Source organism: Barbatula barbatula, assembly GCF_947034865.1.
Source record: "Barbatula barbatula genome assembly, chromosome: 23".
Classification (NCBI taxonomy): Eukaryota; Metazoa; Chordata; class Actinopteri; order Cypriniformes; family Nemacheilidae; genus Barbatula; species Barbatula barbatula.
In genome coordinates, this window is record NC_136786.1 from 13607051 (window position 1) to 13625740 (window position 18690).

An 18690-nucleotide genomic window follows, 5' to 3' on the forward strand; every position below is an offset into this window, starting at 1 on the left:
CATACTGGGATACACAAACCCCAGGACAGTCTGGTCGAGAAGATAGGCCACCTCTTCCACTTAATACATCACTGTCATCGTTTATCAAGACAATAGCTTTCTTATGTCACCTTGGCGTGGAGGTGAGTCGACCCAGTCTTCCAGAACCTTCTAAGAGTGCTGCACAAATAATGGATAATTGCATTCGCTTTTACCCACAAAGTACCTCACGCTGTTGCTTTTGTGTCCTTTTTCAGCTTTAGTGTTTGATTTTTATAGGATTATCCAATTTTCATAGAAATTAACCTCTGTGGGTCATCTAGTCTCCTGGATTGCAGATGTACAGTTCTGCCAAACTTTTAAGGAAAAGTCATTTTATAAACAGATTTACATGGTTTGGCTGTGCTTATGTTTCAGCGCAGCCAATATACTTAATCATGCAGAAAGTTTCTGGCCTGATGTGATGTAGGGGCTGTATTGCAGAACAGATGAAGGTTCTGATAAAGACTGCAAGGAAATTCAGTTTAGCGCTCTACAGGCAATGAGGTCCTATGAAATCAATATAGTGTTCGAAGTGTTGGTCTGTATTGGCTCATGCATTGCCTTCGCTTAAATAATACCCATGACGGGGATGTAACTTAAACAACTCAAAGGAGAGTGTTACTTTAGCTCCTAAGTTCAAACTTATTGCTTGGCAATGGGGGCATTTATAGATCATTTTGTCCAAGAATGTTCTTGACAACTGCTCTCAATTCAACTATAGAGAAAATAGCCATCCGTTGAGCGGTCAATTCTACATGTGCTGCCAATTAGCTTGACGTTGGCTGCCCCGATCTTAAATACAAGGTTTTTTTGTCAAGAATTAAAAATGTGAAATTCAGTGCAATTTAGTCTTAGCAGAGCAGTTTAGCTGCTATTAGTCAATGTAAGTCTATGTTAGTACATCTGTTATTGGTGGTTATTCAGTTCCAGTGAGGCATGAATTCTTTCTCCTCTGCTCTATGTAAAATTGATCAAGACAGATATGCATGTAGTGTTTTAACGTTCTTTTGATAGTGAGTAAACATAACCGCTTTGTATTTTCAGAGTGGAATTACTTTGATTTAAGTCTCAATGATTGATGTTCCTCCCCATATTTATTGGTTGATTAGAGTAATTTTCACATGACACTTCTCTGTATGGTTAATTGCGTTAACTAGCTGCTAGCTTTCATGTATAGTCTCAAAGAACCACGTTGATGAGGCAGACAATGGGGACAGTGTCAGAAATCAAAATGCTGGAATGCAATTAGCACACCATTAGCTGGCTGCTTTACCTTTTTTGTCTGTGTGAAACTGAGGCTGATGAATGTCGTTCCTGAATGGTTGTGTAAAATTGTGTTACATTTTAATGTGCAAACTGCATTTCGTTCTGTGTTCAACGCCTAATCTTAGCCGTTTCATGTGTATTGATGATGAAGACGTGGATATTTCAGGACTGTGATGAGGTCAAAGCATTAAGCAGCTGACTCCATGCTGTCTTTGATCCAGAGCGTGGCGGCACTGCACACGTGTTGTTGGCACTCAAAACCATGGAAGATAACACCGCGAATGTCATTCATGTTCGCAGTTGTAGAGCTTTCTCTCTCACACACACTTGCTGGTGTTCTAAAGACACCAGATCTCATCCAAGCATTAGAAATGAGACAAATGAAGCAAGTAAGCCCCTCGTCGATATACACACACACACACACAAGGTTCTCACTGCACCTGTGAGCCTCATTTAGTCTTGTAGATGGGAGAGGGCCCTTGCAGGGGTTAATTCTTGTTGGGATTGTCCCCCGTGTCCTTCACTTTCCTCTCTTTTGTGTGTTGGAAGGGGGAAACCTTTTAGGTTGGGCTCTGTACAGCCTAAGTGACCTCCTGCAGGGTCTTTAGGTTTATTTGACAGAAGAGCTCATAGTGTCCTTCTGAAGACCTGGAAAACTTTCTCTCTCGCTCTCTCGCTCTCTCGCTCTCTCGCTCTCTCGCTCTCTCGCTCTCTCGCTCTCTCGCTCTCTCGCTCTCTCGCTCTCTCTCCTTTTGGAAGGATAGCAACAACATGTAAAGCTGCTTTGCAACTGCAAATTTGTAAATTTAATTACATTCAGTTTACAAAATATATTTTTTTTCCATTTTGTATTAACCAATTCTGAAACTTGTTTTTAAAGTTAGTCATTTTAAACACAAAATACTTTACCCTGACTTTAATTCACTAAGCAAACATAAAAATGGATTTTAAGACCTTTCCAAAGCTATTTTTGTGTACACAGCAATTTATTTGAATCTACTTATGTTTTATCTATTTACTTATTTTGCTCATAGGGCTTTAGCTGAAGTTTCTTGACTCCTGTTTGAGTATCTAAATGTTTTTTAAACTATACCTGCTCTTGTACCTTAAGCTTCTTTTACCAGTGTTCAATAAAGTCCATCAAAGAATAGGGTGGGTTTACTACTGCCCACCCTCAAAGGCCTTTTAGAAATATCTGTGGGTTGGGGGCTTGGGGGATGCCGGGTATGGGGTTTGAGGAGCAGCGTGTACAAAGTTGCAAGGGGGTGGGGTTTCACTTTCTGAATTCAGTCAATCTAATTTCAGCTTTTCCCCTGAAGCCCTCATCCTTGCTCCCTGTGTCAAAACCTCATGTGAACCAAAACCAGGGGTTTCACTGGCCCATGATGAAAACAGCCTTTGTAGTTTTTAATCGAATATCCTGTGTATTTAAACAGCAGTGAAAATGAATAACCTGTTCAAAAAGTGGAAGTATCTTTTTTCAGCCTGTATTTCCGCTGAATGTGCTGGCCGGAAAATGAATTTGAGCATACTGAACGAGAGCAAATGGCGTCAAGATATGATAAATGAATTTTCTGGAAGTTGGCGACTTGTACAGGCAAGCAACCATTTAAAATGGTTCGATTACTCGCTCGATGTGTAAAAGGATGTGATGTGTTAAGTTGAGTGTTATCAAACTATGGTCACCCTGATCTTTCCATTGGGAGTATCATGTGAATCATGCTAATGGACATGTAAATATATTTGGCAGCAGTTTCCCTGAAACGGTCACCCGCGTTTGACATGATGAGCCTCAGAAAGGTAAAACCGATTTGGTTTATGGCATTAATAGATAAAAAGGGTGTCTAATCTACTTAACCCCGGCTACCAGAGTAGGGTAAGTGATGACTTGCTCACAGTGTTTGTTTGATTTTTGGACCGCCGAGGGGTTTGTCACGGGTGAAGATTGATCAGTGTTTGAGTTTGGTCTGGTCTAACAGAAACTTTTACCAGGTGTGAAAGCAGCTTTAAAGAATGCTAATAGGTCACTTAGCGCCCTTTGTTTTCATTTCCTCAACTGATGAACTTAGTCGCTAAGATAGCACAGAGCCCGGGTTCCAATGTTTATTGAGCCACAGGTTTGATAAAAGACAAGCGGCTTTCTTGTTGACCTTCAACTAACACGAAGATGAAATGATTAGTCAAAACATGAGCTGGTTTCCCAAAATCTTGATGGCTTTAGCCAATGTTATTCATAGTGAATTATTTAGTAAATTTTTTGGGAAACGTTTTAAATCACATGGATGGAGGTCACTGAAATAAATGAAACGAAATGGAGCCAATAATCACGGTTCCAGGTCCTTATCTCTGGAAAATCTCGGTCTTGACTTAAGGCAATGGATTACGAAGGACAGGAATGCTGCTTGGACAGCTGAAGATTTATAATAGGGAGGTGTGAATTGCAGATGTAACGGCATAGTGCAAACAGCACTACTTACAGCCCTGTATCAACATTTTATTTGTCCACTCAAAAACAGGCAGGATTAAGTGGCTATGACTCTGTGTTAAATGAACCACTGATTTCTAAAGGACCCAAGGTTGCTTGTGCGGGATTCCTGAGAGCTACAAGTGGTAACAAAACTGTTCAAAGGCTCAAGCCCCTCCCACCCTCCTCTAAACTTGCAAACGCATACCGGCTCACATTCTCTGTCCCCTCCCTCCCCTCTCCTCATCTTCTCCTCCCTCTCCCGCTCTCTCTAAATCTCAGGTTACTGTGACTGGAGGTTTTAGACATCTCTGCTAGTGTTTCTCTTATGTTCTTATCCCTGCCTCCAGCCTGGGAAGAGCCACCCAGTGCCCCCTCTGATTGGACTGGGTAGTTTGTCTTGACACACCACTGTGCTGAGTGCTGGAAGACGTGTTTCAACAGATGGTTGGGGTTAGTGTGTGTCATCACATCGGAGAAGGATTAGAGGAGGAAGGTTGTCTTCCAGGAGCAGTGTGGTCCTCACAAACACGCTGTTGACTTCAGGAGCTCAGGAGAGAACAACACACAGAGATAGGTCAACTACATGAAAAAGACTGACATTCTGTTATTCAGGTAGCAAGTTTTTTTCTTTTTAAATGTTCCTCTGTTGATTTGTTTTTTTTGGATCTTGTATTTTTAGTTCCTCCGGGTTACATGTTTTTGGCTGTCTTTTATGTAAAATTAAGTGTTCTGTCAGGTTTCTGAATGAGAGACTGTGGTGTAGTCAGTGTAAGTGTGGACCTGGGCTGTCAATTTTCTTTGACTGACAAGATTTATTTTGGCTTTTTGGAAGTTGTGCTAGTTTTCAATTAACCATGAAATTGGATGTTGGCAAACATGGTGGTTTTACCCTTGTTCCCAAACATCCATTCATTTTTCTGTCATGCTGCAAAGTTGAACATTTTCCTGAATGTCTTGCCAGTTTGGTTCTCATTCACTGACCTTTAAACTGTGCCATCTTTCTCTTTAAAAGTAATAGAATAGCTTGTGTGTTGACAAACGCTCAATCATTGCTATTTGGATATATATTAAGTCACAAATTCTGTTTGAAAATAAGCCTATACATGTTGACACACAAGTCAATGCAATACTGCGCAAATCATTTAAACGGCTGTCCATAACTCTTTATTTTGTTTAAAAAAAAAAAAAATCTGTTTATGAGCAAGTACATAAAGTTAATTGTTCAAAACTGAATCCTTCATTTGCAATAGTAAGTTTATAATGAAGATTTGTAAATCGGGCTGTTGGGTCAGATTTTGTGAGTAATGTCAATTTGACATAATTTGACTTCAATAAACAAAGATAAGTATGTAAAACAAACTCCATTTGATCAAATATGGCAAATAAATGTGCGAAAGTTACGAATGACAGCTTTAAATGACTGATATGCATTTATTGCATTAACACTGTCTGCACATTAGGCTAATGTGTCATCAAAGAACGTCTCCCGCAGCAGCTGTCGGAGTTGTGACATGCTTGCTTGTGAAGGGGCAACCAAAGAAGTCATTCCACAAGTTTCACTCAACTCTGGTCATCCAAAAACGGGGAGATCTGCCAATGAAGCGGCAAGACTAGATGTCTAGTATTAATATGTTGCTGCTGGGCTTGCAAGGTGTTTGCTGTGCGGCTGTAAGGGTGATGCCAGGAATGACACAAAGACAGGGTTGTGTGAATGATGTTTATTTACACACATTAATCAGCCATGTCAACATCACTCACTCGCTCTCTCACTCACACGCTGAAATTCATTTGAGAAAACCACAAATACATCAGCACCAGTGTTGAGATTTTACAATGAGGGCAGTCATTACCAGCGACGGCTACACTATTATGAAGGGACGCGAGTTTCAGAACTGACAGATTTTATATTTTCATTAAATGTTTTCATTACTGTAGATGTACAGTAGAGCTTTTTGCTTTAACTTCATTAGCGTGTGATAAACCGTTTCAAGCGAAATTGCTGTTCGTTGAATACATTTTATGCACTAGCGGTTGCATCAGTTTGCGTATACTTTAACATAAGTAATAATAGGGTTATATATAATTGGCTGCTATAGATGAACTTGAGGAGATCTGACTTGACGTCTGTTTGTGTTCTCAAAGCTTTAAGTTGAAAAGCAGACAAGACCTTAGACATTGTTAACCGTAACCTTGTTAATTCAATTATTCATCAATCACTTCAATGTACATGAGTGCTTTTCATTTCTGCGGACTGTGATTTAAAGTTAAGGATTGCAGGCTCGCCTCATATGAAAGACACGCAATCCTTATCCCATCACCTTTGCAAATTATTTGCAAACAGCTGCTTCAACTGTTTATATTTTGACACAAAACTGAGCTGATATCACAGTTCCTAATTTGGATCTTCCAACACTAATATTGTTTCAGTAGCTGTTTGGTCTTTTCGATAGTTTGACCGGGGATCAGCTGTACTGTGAGAATGAGACCACAAGAGAGTCAAAACTATGTGTGTGAGAATGTTAAATAGATATTCAGATTCCTTCTGCCTTTGGAGTGAAAAGAACAGGTTATTATAATTTTCAATTTAGATATCTGTGCTGTCAATGAGAATTTCATCCCCCTGATTTAATATCCTGTGCGGCTTCCCTTTCCCTGTAGCTTTGGACATGTGTTAAGTATTTCACCCCCTGCCATTCGTATTCACTTACCAACTCAAATCAAAAGCAGCGGGGGGTTCTGCGCCGAAGCCCTGCGTGCCTCTAGTGCTGTTTATAAAATGCCTCCTTGCCTTTAACTAGTTGCATGCATTTGCTGCCGTCCTGTCAAACAAATCACAGTTGCCAGGGTGCTGGACATTTAACAGCTCGTATGTACGGCCATTGCTGTCAAGTACTGGAAAACGACAGCATATGGAGATGGCCACCAGGACCAGCTGTTCCCAAGTTCTCGTCTGTGTGCCGTTATGGTTGTGACACATCTATTCCCACCATAAGTGTATTTTATAGAGGAAATTGAGCCACACTCTGTAGTGGATGTTTATCTCTGCTTAATAATAGTGGTTCTGTAGGAAGTGAGGTGGTAATTTAAAAGGGAAGGGTTGGTGACATCATGGCTGTAATGGTGTTGTCTTATCTGTGGTTTGTAGTCCACCACTGTGGATCTGGGGTTTGTAATTGCACTGACTCAATGATCTCTCCGTGGGGAGAGCAGTCATGGTCTAGAAATTACAGATTCTTATGGGAAACATGCTCACATTTGTGAATGTTCTGCTTTGAGGGAGCTCTCAATAGCACCCTCAAGTGTTTGAAAAACTTTAGATTGTTACTTCAAGGCCACAGGAGGCAAGTCTCAAACACTAAGAATTAAAAGATGTGGTGACAACGGTTGAACCTTTTGGAGAACCTTTGGGCAGCCTGCACAAAAATGCACTCTTAAAAATCTTAAAAGGTTCTGCATGATGCCATAAAACAACCATTTTTGACTGAATGCGCTTCCTTAAAGAACCTTTAAGATCCACCGAAACGTTTTGTTGTAGAACATTTTTTATAGTGGAAAGGGGTTTGATGGGTTATAAAGGTAAGAAAGAAATAGTTCATTTAAGAACCTTGACTTTATTTTTAAGGTTCCTAAAGGTTGGTTCTTCACAAATCTTATTTATGTAGTCCAGTTGTCTAGTGTTTAGCTCGAGTTCCAGTAGTCCACAATATCTCCCTAAACATCTTACTATCCTGTGCAAATCAACATCTTATTACCTAGAATTATGTGTCGTGCAAGAAATCCAAACTATGGTTGAAAGAAAAAATGCCCTGCCCATTATTATATGCAATTAAGCATCAATCATGACACACTCGAGTAAGAGAGGCACATAAAAAGCCCCCCGGATGATCGCCTGCTAATGTACAATAGAAAATAGCGAACAATCTGGAGGGAAAGAATAGGCATGGTCTGCTGACAGCCTGCCTTCTAAAGACAGCATGCAACGCTTTTAAGCCAGTAACCCTGTACCCATCCCCTCTTGTTTTGTTTTTTGTTAAACCGCTGCTAAAAATGCATTGAGCTGTGATTTCCAAACCAGGCCATTAGTGTCCCATATAGTGTCAAATATATTCCATTGCTTCATGACTGTGACTTTCATGTGACTCTTGTCTTTACCGTGGGGATATGAATCTGACCTCTACTGTGGCTTTCTTCTGAGTGGAATGTCTATAAACCTTTCATTGCCTGAGTTCGTCTCGCCAAAGCCTGACACGCAAGCCGCTGGAGAGCCGTACCATCCAAATGCAGTAGTCCTGCGGTTTTCTTTTTTGATGCAGTGGTGTGATCAATGTGGCCGTGAAGAAATCAGACTCGAGTGAAAGGAAATTGCATCTGCTTTTTTTTTTTTTAAATAAAAGCCAAAATTTTGTTTTTTGTTTAACAGCTGTTTCATGAAAAAGCAGTTGGAGCACAAAAAGATCAATTTTGTGTTTAAATGGCATTCTGCCACTATTCTGGCTGTGCAAATTAATCCTGCTATTGGGAAGATCATACAGTATGTGGATGAGGCGTGACCTGTAAGTACAGGTGTCAGAAAAATGCCTGCGCACTCAGTTAATTACATTACAAATTATCCGATCGCACGCTTTAAACCAAAAAAAAGCCACACGCATTCACGCCCCGAGTGCTGGCGGGGGAAGCATCAGTGTACAAATTACAGGTTGCATTTCTATGTGCTTGAAACGGGTAACAACGTTTTTCATTTTATGAGTGACATCTCGAAGGTATCCGTATCAGCGGTGAGTGACTGATGGGGTTACAGATGGGTTTTCTTAGTCTGTGTCTTTCTGCAGAGATTTTGTCCATACATGCCCCGCATTTTGAAAGTGTACCGTTTCAGGCCAGGCAGAATTGTTTCGACGGGGACCTGCTAACAGAACCCTCTATCCATCCCCACCCCTCCTAATGGCGGCTGTCTGGAATTCTGTTCCTAAGTGCCCCGAGTACCATTTGTATCCTTCAGAATGTAATTTAGTCTCATGAATGTGCCATAGACATGCTGGTTTCGCCAGTGTCAAGTTCTGTCTCGAGCCTTTACATGCTTGTCAAACGGGTCAGTGATTTGCACTTCTCTGGGATTTTTTTTGAGGTGCAGGCGCTTAATCCCATACTTTGCTGTTCTTGAGGAAATAAGCGCACGTTGTAAGTTGATCCTGCCGTTAAATAGAGTAACACCGTCTCACTCTCTCCACTTTCAGACAGGCCATATGTTCCAGTGATGAGGCTCGCTGTGCATGCTTGCCGGCAGACCAAGTATTTATATTAGAGGTTTGAACACAAGTGAGTGAGTCAAGGGAATCACTGTCTAATTTGGTTTGTTCAAACCTTTTTTTAACTTGTGCCCTTGTGTGACTTCTAAAGTATGGCTGAATCTCTCAGAATCAACTTTGGAAAACCATGCAAGTGCATGCTTTCTACTTTAAATTAGCGCACAGTGAGCAAATTTGTTTCAAAACTGTGCTCATTTGTTTCACAAGTAGTCCGGCGGGTGTATTCGTTAATCATAAGCAGATCTCCATGGGTTGTTACATGTTTGTACCTCTGAAGCCAGGTATTCACCCGGCCATGTCAATGAATAACCAGCCCTCCAATAGCCGGAACCCCCGTAATACACGACTCAACGACAGGCTTCCAAATGTTCCACTCAAAGAAAACCGATGCCTGTTAAAGATGGGGATTTGTGTTTCGAAAGTTTGTAACAGTGCCACGTGTCTTCGGTCGTGGGCCGGTATAAAATTAGGATCACTTAAGTGTCAAGATACTCCAGCTCAAACCGATATGCTTGGCTTCATTTTTTTATGTGAGAGCCGAACACTGTTTTAATGGAAACGGCATTGACGTAACCCTTATTAATAAATAAATCAATGTAAGTTCACAGAAGTTATTTGAATATTTTCTTTATTCTGCATTTTAATGTGTTTGGTGTATTTGCCATTGTGGCGAGAGAAAGCTTTTTAAATGAAAATAAAACATGAATTTGGGAGGTTTGATCTTTGGTTTCACACTGGCATCCTGGTGGACATGTATCTTTCTCCCCTTAATGATGTATGTGAATATGAAACGAACAGGCTTTGATTAAAAAAAGTTTCAAGACAAAGAAATACATTTATTATGGTCGGTCTGGTTGCAGCTGTAATGCATTCCCCCCCCCCCCCCCCGCACAACCCTGTAAATTGCTTTTACTGTGTCTGTACGTCTGTTATTTGTCATATATACAGAGTTGATCAAAGGCCAAATGTTTGACATGGCCCTCCTTACTTTCCCTCAGTCTTGCTGTCTTCAGAGATCTGCCTTTTTTGCTTCTTTCATTAACCACACACTTAAAGCAATGGGCTGGAAGTCACTAAACATCTACAGCGAGACCTCCCACCTGACCCTGTGGTTCAAAAATGACTTGCCTCCGATGCTTCAACTTGAGAAAAACGCCAAGAATTGGTCAGTTTGGTTTCAACCTTACCTAGAATTCTCACTCGGTTATACTTTTGTTTAAAGTGCAGAGTAAGTAGCCAGAGAATGTTGAGAAGCTTGGGTTATGCTGTGCCGACTGTACAGGTGGCTAATGAGCCGGGCCTTCATAAGAGAGGGCTAATCTCTCCCAAAGCAAAGCTGAGGAGGAGCTGAATGGAATTTGCTTGGCACAGAATTCTGTACCATGTGTATTTAAGCCTGTAAGCTGCACTCTCTCCCACAGCGACTGAGATGCTACACAGCGTCAATTGGCGCTCCTTAACCTGATCTGGATCTTTGTGGCAGAAATATGCCACTACAAATCACTCGCAGTGCCACCATCAGTCTCGCACAGTCTTACCTAGGGGCTCTTAGTAGTACTGGTATATTGGATAATGGAATTAAATGTGATTATGGAATGAAATCATAAAATATCTCGATCTAGAGATCAGAGGGGTGTTTTGGTTGGGCTTTAAAGGTGTGAGTGAAGCTTGCCTGGTGCATGTCACTGGAGAACCTGCTGTTAATGTGAGCTGGCATGGCAAAGTAACTTGGCAGCCTGTGGGAACCAAAGGGGCAGCAACAATGTTTCACAGTTTGATGGCTCAATTGTGGTCTTGCTCTGTCCCTGCATGTTCACAGAGGAATAATGATTTCCTGTTATGAAATCCTGTTTCTATCCAGGTATTCAAAATACACCTCTGCCATATGAATCTTTTTTTATGGGGCTACCAAAAAGTATCCCTACAACAGTTAAATCTAATTTGTTTAGATTTTGTAGGCTGGAATTTAACCAGCTTTTGACATGTGCATACCAATGTATTAGCCACGTGCGTACCAATGTATTAGAGTACAGTACACGCACACACAGTAAACAGAGTTGCGTCTTTTTAATTATTTTCCTCTTAGCTTCTCCATCCACCATTTCCGAACAGGGCACCTGGTGCCACATGAAACATGACTTTGAAGTCTGTGGGAGCCAGATTATGTTAGTGATGTATATATATATATATATATCAATGTATGTATGTATGTATTCATAATGAATGAGGTGGGTCCTGGCAGCTAAGAGAACAAAAGCCCCTCTTCATTTAAAAGAGATTAGCATAAGACTACTTTCCATTGTTTTCACTGCTCAAACCAGAACTTAAATGTGTCAGAGCCTTAACACTGTTCAACATACTGGTAAGACCTAATGGTTCTCTTAAATATAGTCCAATGCCTGTTGAAATGGGTTTGATATTCTGTAAGCTGTTAACAAGAGAAGTGGAGATGACGTAATGGTTCATATTAGTTCATCTTGTAAAAGCCCAACCCTTTCACATTTCGACTGTATTCAAAATACTGTCACCACTAGAATGTGGTTGTTTTAGTCTATTTCCACTTTATAACAGCCATATGCAAACTTTGCACGCTGTAGTATGTGCTCATATTTGGACAGTATAGGGTTTTTATGCTGGCATCATGTGGCTACTGCTTTTGATTTGGATTTTGGATTTTGGATGTTCACTTGGCTTTTTTTTGGATAGGAAAGCTTCAATTCTTTCAGCGTGAGTCAATGCCTCTAGATACCCAAACAAACATGTGAAGTGCCAGGTTGAAAATCAAACCAGGAACATCAATGGGTTTAAAGTATGCCTTGCATTTGTAAGATCTCCTCCCAGGATGGTTGTTTGATTTTCATGTTAAAGAAGTTATCAGTTGTGTGTTTGATGGCCTTTGTGATGGAACTGCTGTGGTCATTTAAAAGACTATAATGCTGAATTTCACTATTCTGGTTTCCCAAGGTGGAGTTCAGTTGATCCAACTAGTTTGACTTGCTAAAAGTCTTAAAAAAACCCTGTAAAGCCATCAAAACAACAACCCAAACCAGATAACCACAAATCAGCTCACACTTGTTCATTTTAGCGACTTTATTTTCCTCTGTTTGCTTGTAAATGCCTGAAAGCTCAAAGTTGCATGTGGTTTTCACATTTGGAAAAGGTGTTTGCATGCGAGTTTGTGCATTGACACGTCCGTTATTAATGCGACTGCAGTGTATCCGTTTTCATTGCAGTGATTAAGCGGAATGGTCCAATGGCATGAGAACAAAGTCAAACCACTTTGGTCGGATTCCACATTCTTCTCCTCCCCACATAATCTCAAGTCACTTCCATCACAAAGAACAAATCGACAGAAGAAAAACGAGAGGAGCTACATTTCGGTACACTATTTCCAAACATGCAGATTCTAAAAACAGTCACATCACCCTAGTATCACTGACCTTCTCCATCCTTGTGTGGGTGGACAAGACGTTCGCTGAGACAGGCTCTGTGCCCCGGCCGCAGAATGTTTTGCATTTGACGCTATGACAGCTCTGTGTGGACTCATCGTATACTGCTGAAACCACAAAATCCTGATTTATTTAAAAAAACGAAAAGTTAGCGAAATCCAAACCATAGCATTCTCAATTTCTGGTACTGTGTAGTCATTTCTCCCCCAATGGGAATAATTACCATACAGAAATATGCAAACAGTGTCTGCTGAAATAGTCATCATGCGCTACCTTTATAAGACCTCTGTTTTTATTGCACAAACTGTCCATCGGTCCATATAACTGTCTGTGCATTATTGAAGTAAAAATATATCATGATTTTGAAGCTTTTGATAATTAAAACGAAACTGTCCTGATGAATCAAGTTTGACGTGTTCTTATTTCTGATTGTTCTTGGCTCATCTTGTGGAGAGCACAGAGTTGAGGTCTTTACGGTGAGGGAATGGAAAGGGGGATTAATCCTCGAGACGGTCTTTGTCTATGGAAACCTTGCATTTATGAATGGTTGACTCACTATTTCGCTGTGCCATCTGGTTTCATTTATGCTAGATCTTGGCTACATAACAAGAGACACTCATTTGCAGTGAAAATGCACATGAAAACAAACTTGCCATGGTGGTGAACCCGTTCTAGCAGTGACCCTGGTAGGTGACCAATTTAATATCAAAGATTTTTTTAAGGGATCTAGAAGCCAGCTCGAGCTGATTACACATCATCATCTGCCTTGATGTTTGGATTGGAGATTGACACAAACCAGACTATTTCAGATTCAGACTAGATATTATAAAAACCAGTGTGGTCGGAAGGAATGTGCTGGGTTGTGACATTTTGATCTCATTTGTGGCCTCTTTCTCAGGAACTCGGGATCTGTCCTTACCTGTTGAGTTTGAGAATTCAGCGGCATGTTTTTGGAGACCATACTAAGAGTCCAGGTGCTTGAGGTTTGGGTTAACCACCCCGCATTACCACGTGGGTCAGTGGGGGTTCAGGGCACATGAGAGTATGTGGTCTGGGACTACACCGCAAGCAGCAGCAGTGGCTTTTCGCTTGCCAAGAACGTCTCCACTGCTGTCTCTGATAGCACTACATGTTAGAAAGGTGGTTGGGAGTAAAGGAGGAGCTTGATGCCTTCAGTGTGTTTGTGTGTATATATATATATATAAATATAAATATATAAATATGGATATCTGTGGGTAAATATGTGGGGGGATAAAGCATGTTCAAATCATAAAAGCATGGATTCTGGATCGCGCTGAAGGTTTCGGGTCCCGTCATCCATTAATCTGAAAATTGCCTCTCTTTCACAGGGGGCTTTTTTGGCAGCTGCATAGCAGGCCGAAAGTCCAATAGTAGCCTTTTTGTTTTGCTGCTTTGAACTTCCAGGACCTTTTTTCTTAATAAATCCCCAATATTATTCCATCAGCTTAATACAGCAGAGGCTCATTTGCTGGCTCATTTGTTCTAATCCTGAAAACAATAAGGGCTGAAAGGCAATGCTTTTCACTGAAGCCCAGTCTGTAGCTCAGAAGAAGGCACTTGTGTTCTTCACTAATCTACAAAGCCAAGGCTTTTAGCAGATGTGCACAGCCGGTCAGAGTAAATAGAGTTTGAAACAAACGTCAAATGATCTTCATTCCTTGCCATGTGATAATGTGACTGATGCCGTCTTTCCAAAGTAAGAGCACTTTGTGCACATTTTCTACATTTGGCGATCTGTACTTATGTTGTGCCAATAAATTATTCATTTTAATTTGTAGCTGATTGACAGTGCAGTATTTGGCACTCTTTTAAGGATCTTTATACAGGCTAATGCGGTGGTCATAACACTTCACAGAGATCTGCAGAGGAAGCCATAATACTTTAATATATCAGCTCGACTTTAGTACATTAATATTCCTTTAACACACATTAGTTTGAATGACTCAGCCGTAAGTTCTTCAGATAGAAACATCACATTATATTCATCGCAAACCAGCCCAGTGCTGATTCAGTGTTTGTATCGTGGGCGCTTTTGTTTCCCATTACTCATGGAAACGGTGAATAGAGGATCGTAGGTCTGTTTTTCTTGGTCATGGGGTCATCAGAGGATTTGTTTATCAGAGAGGAGAAACAGCGGTTTGTTCCTGCCAGCGCTTACAGACTGAAACGTGTTTTCACGGTAATGAGAGTTATTAAAATGAAATTATAAATGATCACAACCCCCTTTCTCCCTAGGGAAGAAAGTACAAGAGCTATTTCGAGACGACTGTATTGTAAAATTATAGTGCTGGAATGGGGGTAAATGTGTCATCTTTGAGTGAAGAGGCGGTTTGATTTAGGGTTGCTTGCACACATGATCGATCTGAATAGGCCGCTGTTGGCTCTTCGTTTGATATCTGGTCTTTTGGGCAGAGTTAATAAAGTAAGCTGGAGTTGCTGGAGGCACATCACACGCAAGTGTTCATTGTAGTGTCACATGAGAAGGTCAATGCAAGGATTCATTTAGCACTTTAAATTGAATACTGATGTTGAGAAGTCAATCTAATTTTCCTATTGAAAGAGCCTGCATAGCTTACCATCAGTACATGTTGTGTCCAGGCTTCTTAAAGGGATAGTTTACAGAAACATTTATTCATCCACATGTCGTTCAATGTTGTATATGTAGAACACAATAAAAACGTTAATTTGAAAGAAAATTCTCTGGTATTGCGTCCATACAGTGGAGGTCATTTTGGACAGTGTTGTTTGGTTACCAATGTTCTTAAAAATACCTTCAGTGTTCTGCAGAAGAAAAAAAGTCATGCAGTTTTGAAATGACACGAGGGCAACGAAACGATGACAGAATAGAAATGCATGCTTTTATATTTTTAGCAGAGTTGTACCAGTGCCCGAAGGGACTAAGGCCCTGTTAAAAGCGGTTAAGTATTTATGTATGTGCTTTTAAAATTGAGCTTTAAGAGAACTGTGAAAGTCCAAGTCTGTGTGAATGTGTATGGACCTTGCCATCCCCTTCACCAGGGGTTTTTCCAAGCCCCTCTGTGTTTGCACAGTCCTTTCGGGCTGTGTTGACTGTGAGAAGCCTTCATACTGCCTGTCTAAAATCTACTCTGTCCAAAAAAGCACTTTGAGCCCATACGAGAGGCAGTCCATCATAAACGCAAGCACACATCATTTTCTATTCAGCAAGAGTTCCTCTTTTCAGACGACTCATATGTATAGATCGACGTGGAGTAACTTTGTTCCATGTTAAAGGCTCCTTTTGATTCAAGTTGCTGGTGTTGATTGGATTTTCTTACCTCTCAAGTAGTGTCTCTGTGGAGTGTTGACTTTCGAAGGTCTGTCACACAAAATTAAAATGTCTATTCAGAGACCATTTTTCATGTGGTTGTTCTGGCAAAGAAAAGTATCAAGACAAATGACTGGCATTAGACATGGCTCAGGTGTGCAAATGCCTTTGTTGTTTAACAGCTCATTGAGCCGAGACAAAGATCGGCATTGGGGGCCAGAGGCGATACAGTCCTCAATGTAGAACAACAAACCTTACGAACCGACTGAATGGGTGAATCAATCAAACCGCTTTCTCTCATGCTGCTGCTGGGCGTAAGGTAAATTTAAACACTTCACCTCCGTACAAGACTTGCACTCAAAACATGGCTTTTTAGTAAATTAATCATTTAAGAAACTACACAAGATCTCATTGAGACACTGTTGGCTTGTCGACCGGTGTGTTTTTTTCCCCTCCCTTTGATGCGTAGAGCAACTGCGGTGGTGCAGGGTCTGTGACTGGTGACCGTAGCACAAGGGTTAATGCAGCGGAACTTTCTCCCCCCGTGCTGCCTCCGTTTTTGCCACCGGGTGTCCCCCAGGGTCACAAGCTCTGAGCCCTGAGACTGACAACCCTGTGATAAAACGTGATTGGCTGGGCGTGTGCTGGTGCAGCCCCTAATGGCCAATGGCAAAGCCTCAATAGCACTGAAGGAGGGTGACTGATTAAAGAGAAAGAAATGGCTTTTGTGCGCACACGAAGGGAGAGTTTGCTGCGAGGCCTTTCTGACTTTAGGAAAGTGTCTTGGAATATCTATGTGGGTCTCCTGGATGCATGACACTGCATTGTAGAGAGCGTCACAGGTAGGGGTATTTTTTGGGATGTCTGATGTTTATTAAATAGCAATTGTGTGGAACAACCTTGTGCGGGTTTAGTTTCAAAGTGCATTTTTGCATTTCCTAAGTTAGCTGCAAGCTTCTTAAGGTGGCACTTTTAATGCTGAGGTTTAAATCAATGGTTCATGTTTTTTGGTGTGTTCCTCTTCTTAAGGATTGAATGTCAAAAGAAACAATGTGAAGTTCATAAGCAGATACAATTATTCGAATTAATGACGTTTTTGACAGCGACCTGGGAATGTAGCTTTGCAGAAGGAAAGTCTTTCATTTTAAGTCGCACCTATTTCTGTAACCCAATATATTTGTATGTTTTGTTTGCAACCCTCACATTTGTCACAATGCACTATACAAACATTGTTACCCTTTTCTCTCTTTTCCATATAGGCTACTTTCCACGATTCCAGAGTGTTTGTGTGTCCCCGTTTGCAATCCCATCATGCAGCTGGTGAGTCTGGCTTGGGTAATAGCCCTGGCCACCCCACTGGTCTGCTATGGCTTTACCACCCGCGGTCAGGGCCTGCGTGGGAGGATACAAGGAGACCGGCGGAACATCAGACCCAACATCATACTCATTATGACGGATGACCAGGACGTGGAGTTGGGTGAGCATACCAGATGCATCTTATCATTAATGGCCCATCTGTTATGTAGACAAATGAGGTGAAGACCTCATGAGGGTTGTCATTGTTTGGCATGCAATGAATGTGACTCGCAGAGTAATCTGGAAAGTTGCTTTAGAGATCACTGCATATGATAATGTTGCTCACAAAACATGAGTTTGGAAGTGTAGACCGAAAATAAACTTTATTATTGAACCGTTCAGATGTCTGGAAATGCACTTGTCACTTAAATTTATTTTATGTTGAGTTAGTCTTTTAGATTATTGCTTTTGGTGAAATGTTCTGGAAGCATTAGCTTGCTTGTTGTCCTTAGCCCTCTTGAGCTGCCACTCAAAACTCTTCGTTGGTTTTTGTCCCATTGCAGCCATGTCAGACATGTAGGGTCAGCTTAACTGTTATCACTGGATCAGGTTCCTTCCTCTGAAAGCCCAACATCCAATAGGTCTCAGTCTCAGACTGTCATCACATGTTTGACTTATTTCCTTTTTTAATATTTAACGGCTTCACTCAGACATTCGAGAGGCTGGGGGACCTTAGTCAACCAACCACCACCGATCATTGCATTGCCACAGAAACTGCAGGGAACCTCCACCACAGCTTTTTCTATGGATTCCTCTGACAGCATGACGTATATTAAGACCCATTTGCGTTCTGTTTTTTTTTTCAAACTTCTCAATCATTCATTTTTTTGGTGTGGCAGGTTCATTACAGGTGATGAACAAAACCCGTAAGATCATGGAGGATGGAGGTACGTCATTCACGAATGCCTTCGTCACCACGCCTATGTGCTGTCCATCACGCTCCTCTATGCTGACTGGGAAGTACGTCCATAACCACAACACGTACACCAACAATGAGAACTGTTCCTCACCTTCCTGGCAAGCCCAGCATGAGCCACGTACCTTTGCCGTTTACCTGAACAACACTGGATACCGTACAGGTGTTATCATACACAATTTTAACACAAATGATCATGTTTTAAAACTTGTTCTCTTAAGTTTACATGTTGTCTTTGTCTATCAGCTTTCTTTGGCAAGTACCTTAACGAGTACAACGGCAGCTACATCCCACCTGGGTGGCGCGAATGGGTGGGGCTGATCAAAAATTCCCGTTTCTATAATTACACCGTCTGTCGGAATGGGAACAAGGAGAAGCACGGAGCGGATTATTCCAAGGTATGTGCATTCTGGTCACGTAAGTTCATGGCTCTGTCACCGTGCCAAAGGATTCCTTTAGTTCAAGCTCAATTGTAAGGTCTGTTCTCAACTAATTTCAGACCTCTAATTGCATATAAAAACACACTGGTTGACTCCACGTGGAATGTGGCTAGATTAAAGGGGGAAGGGGGAGGTGTAAACAGAATAAGGACACCAGTGTCT

General features: G+C 41.3%; 1 protein-coding gene across 17 annotated transcripts in view; it reads left to right on the forward strand.

The window, feature by feature from the left end:
• The window catches only part of sulf1 (sulfatase 1), a 73166-nt gene that overhangs the window by 36694 nt on the left and 17782 nt on the right, over positions 1 to 18690 (forward strand). For 11 of the 17 annotated variants that reach the window (XR_013786164.1, XR_013786165.1, XM_079447767.1 and 8 more), the window contains 3 exons: positions 17076 to 17293; positions 18012 to 18251; positions 18335 to 18486. Coding sequence is in view for 15 of the 17 variants with exons in the window: in XM_079447767.1 (XP_079303893.1) it covers positions 17128 to 17293; positions 18012 to 18251; positions 18335 to 18486 (558 nt within the window). In the remaining 2 variants the exon portion in view is untranslated. Of the gene's footprint in view, positions 1 to 4054; positions 4367 to 16525; positions 16659 to 17075; positions 17294 to 18011; positions 18252 to 18334; positions 18487 to 18690 lie in introns of those variants that run through there. The other 6 variants (XM_079447777.1, XM_079447766.1, XM_079447776.1 and 3 more) reach the window with 2 other exon arrangements.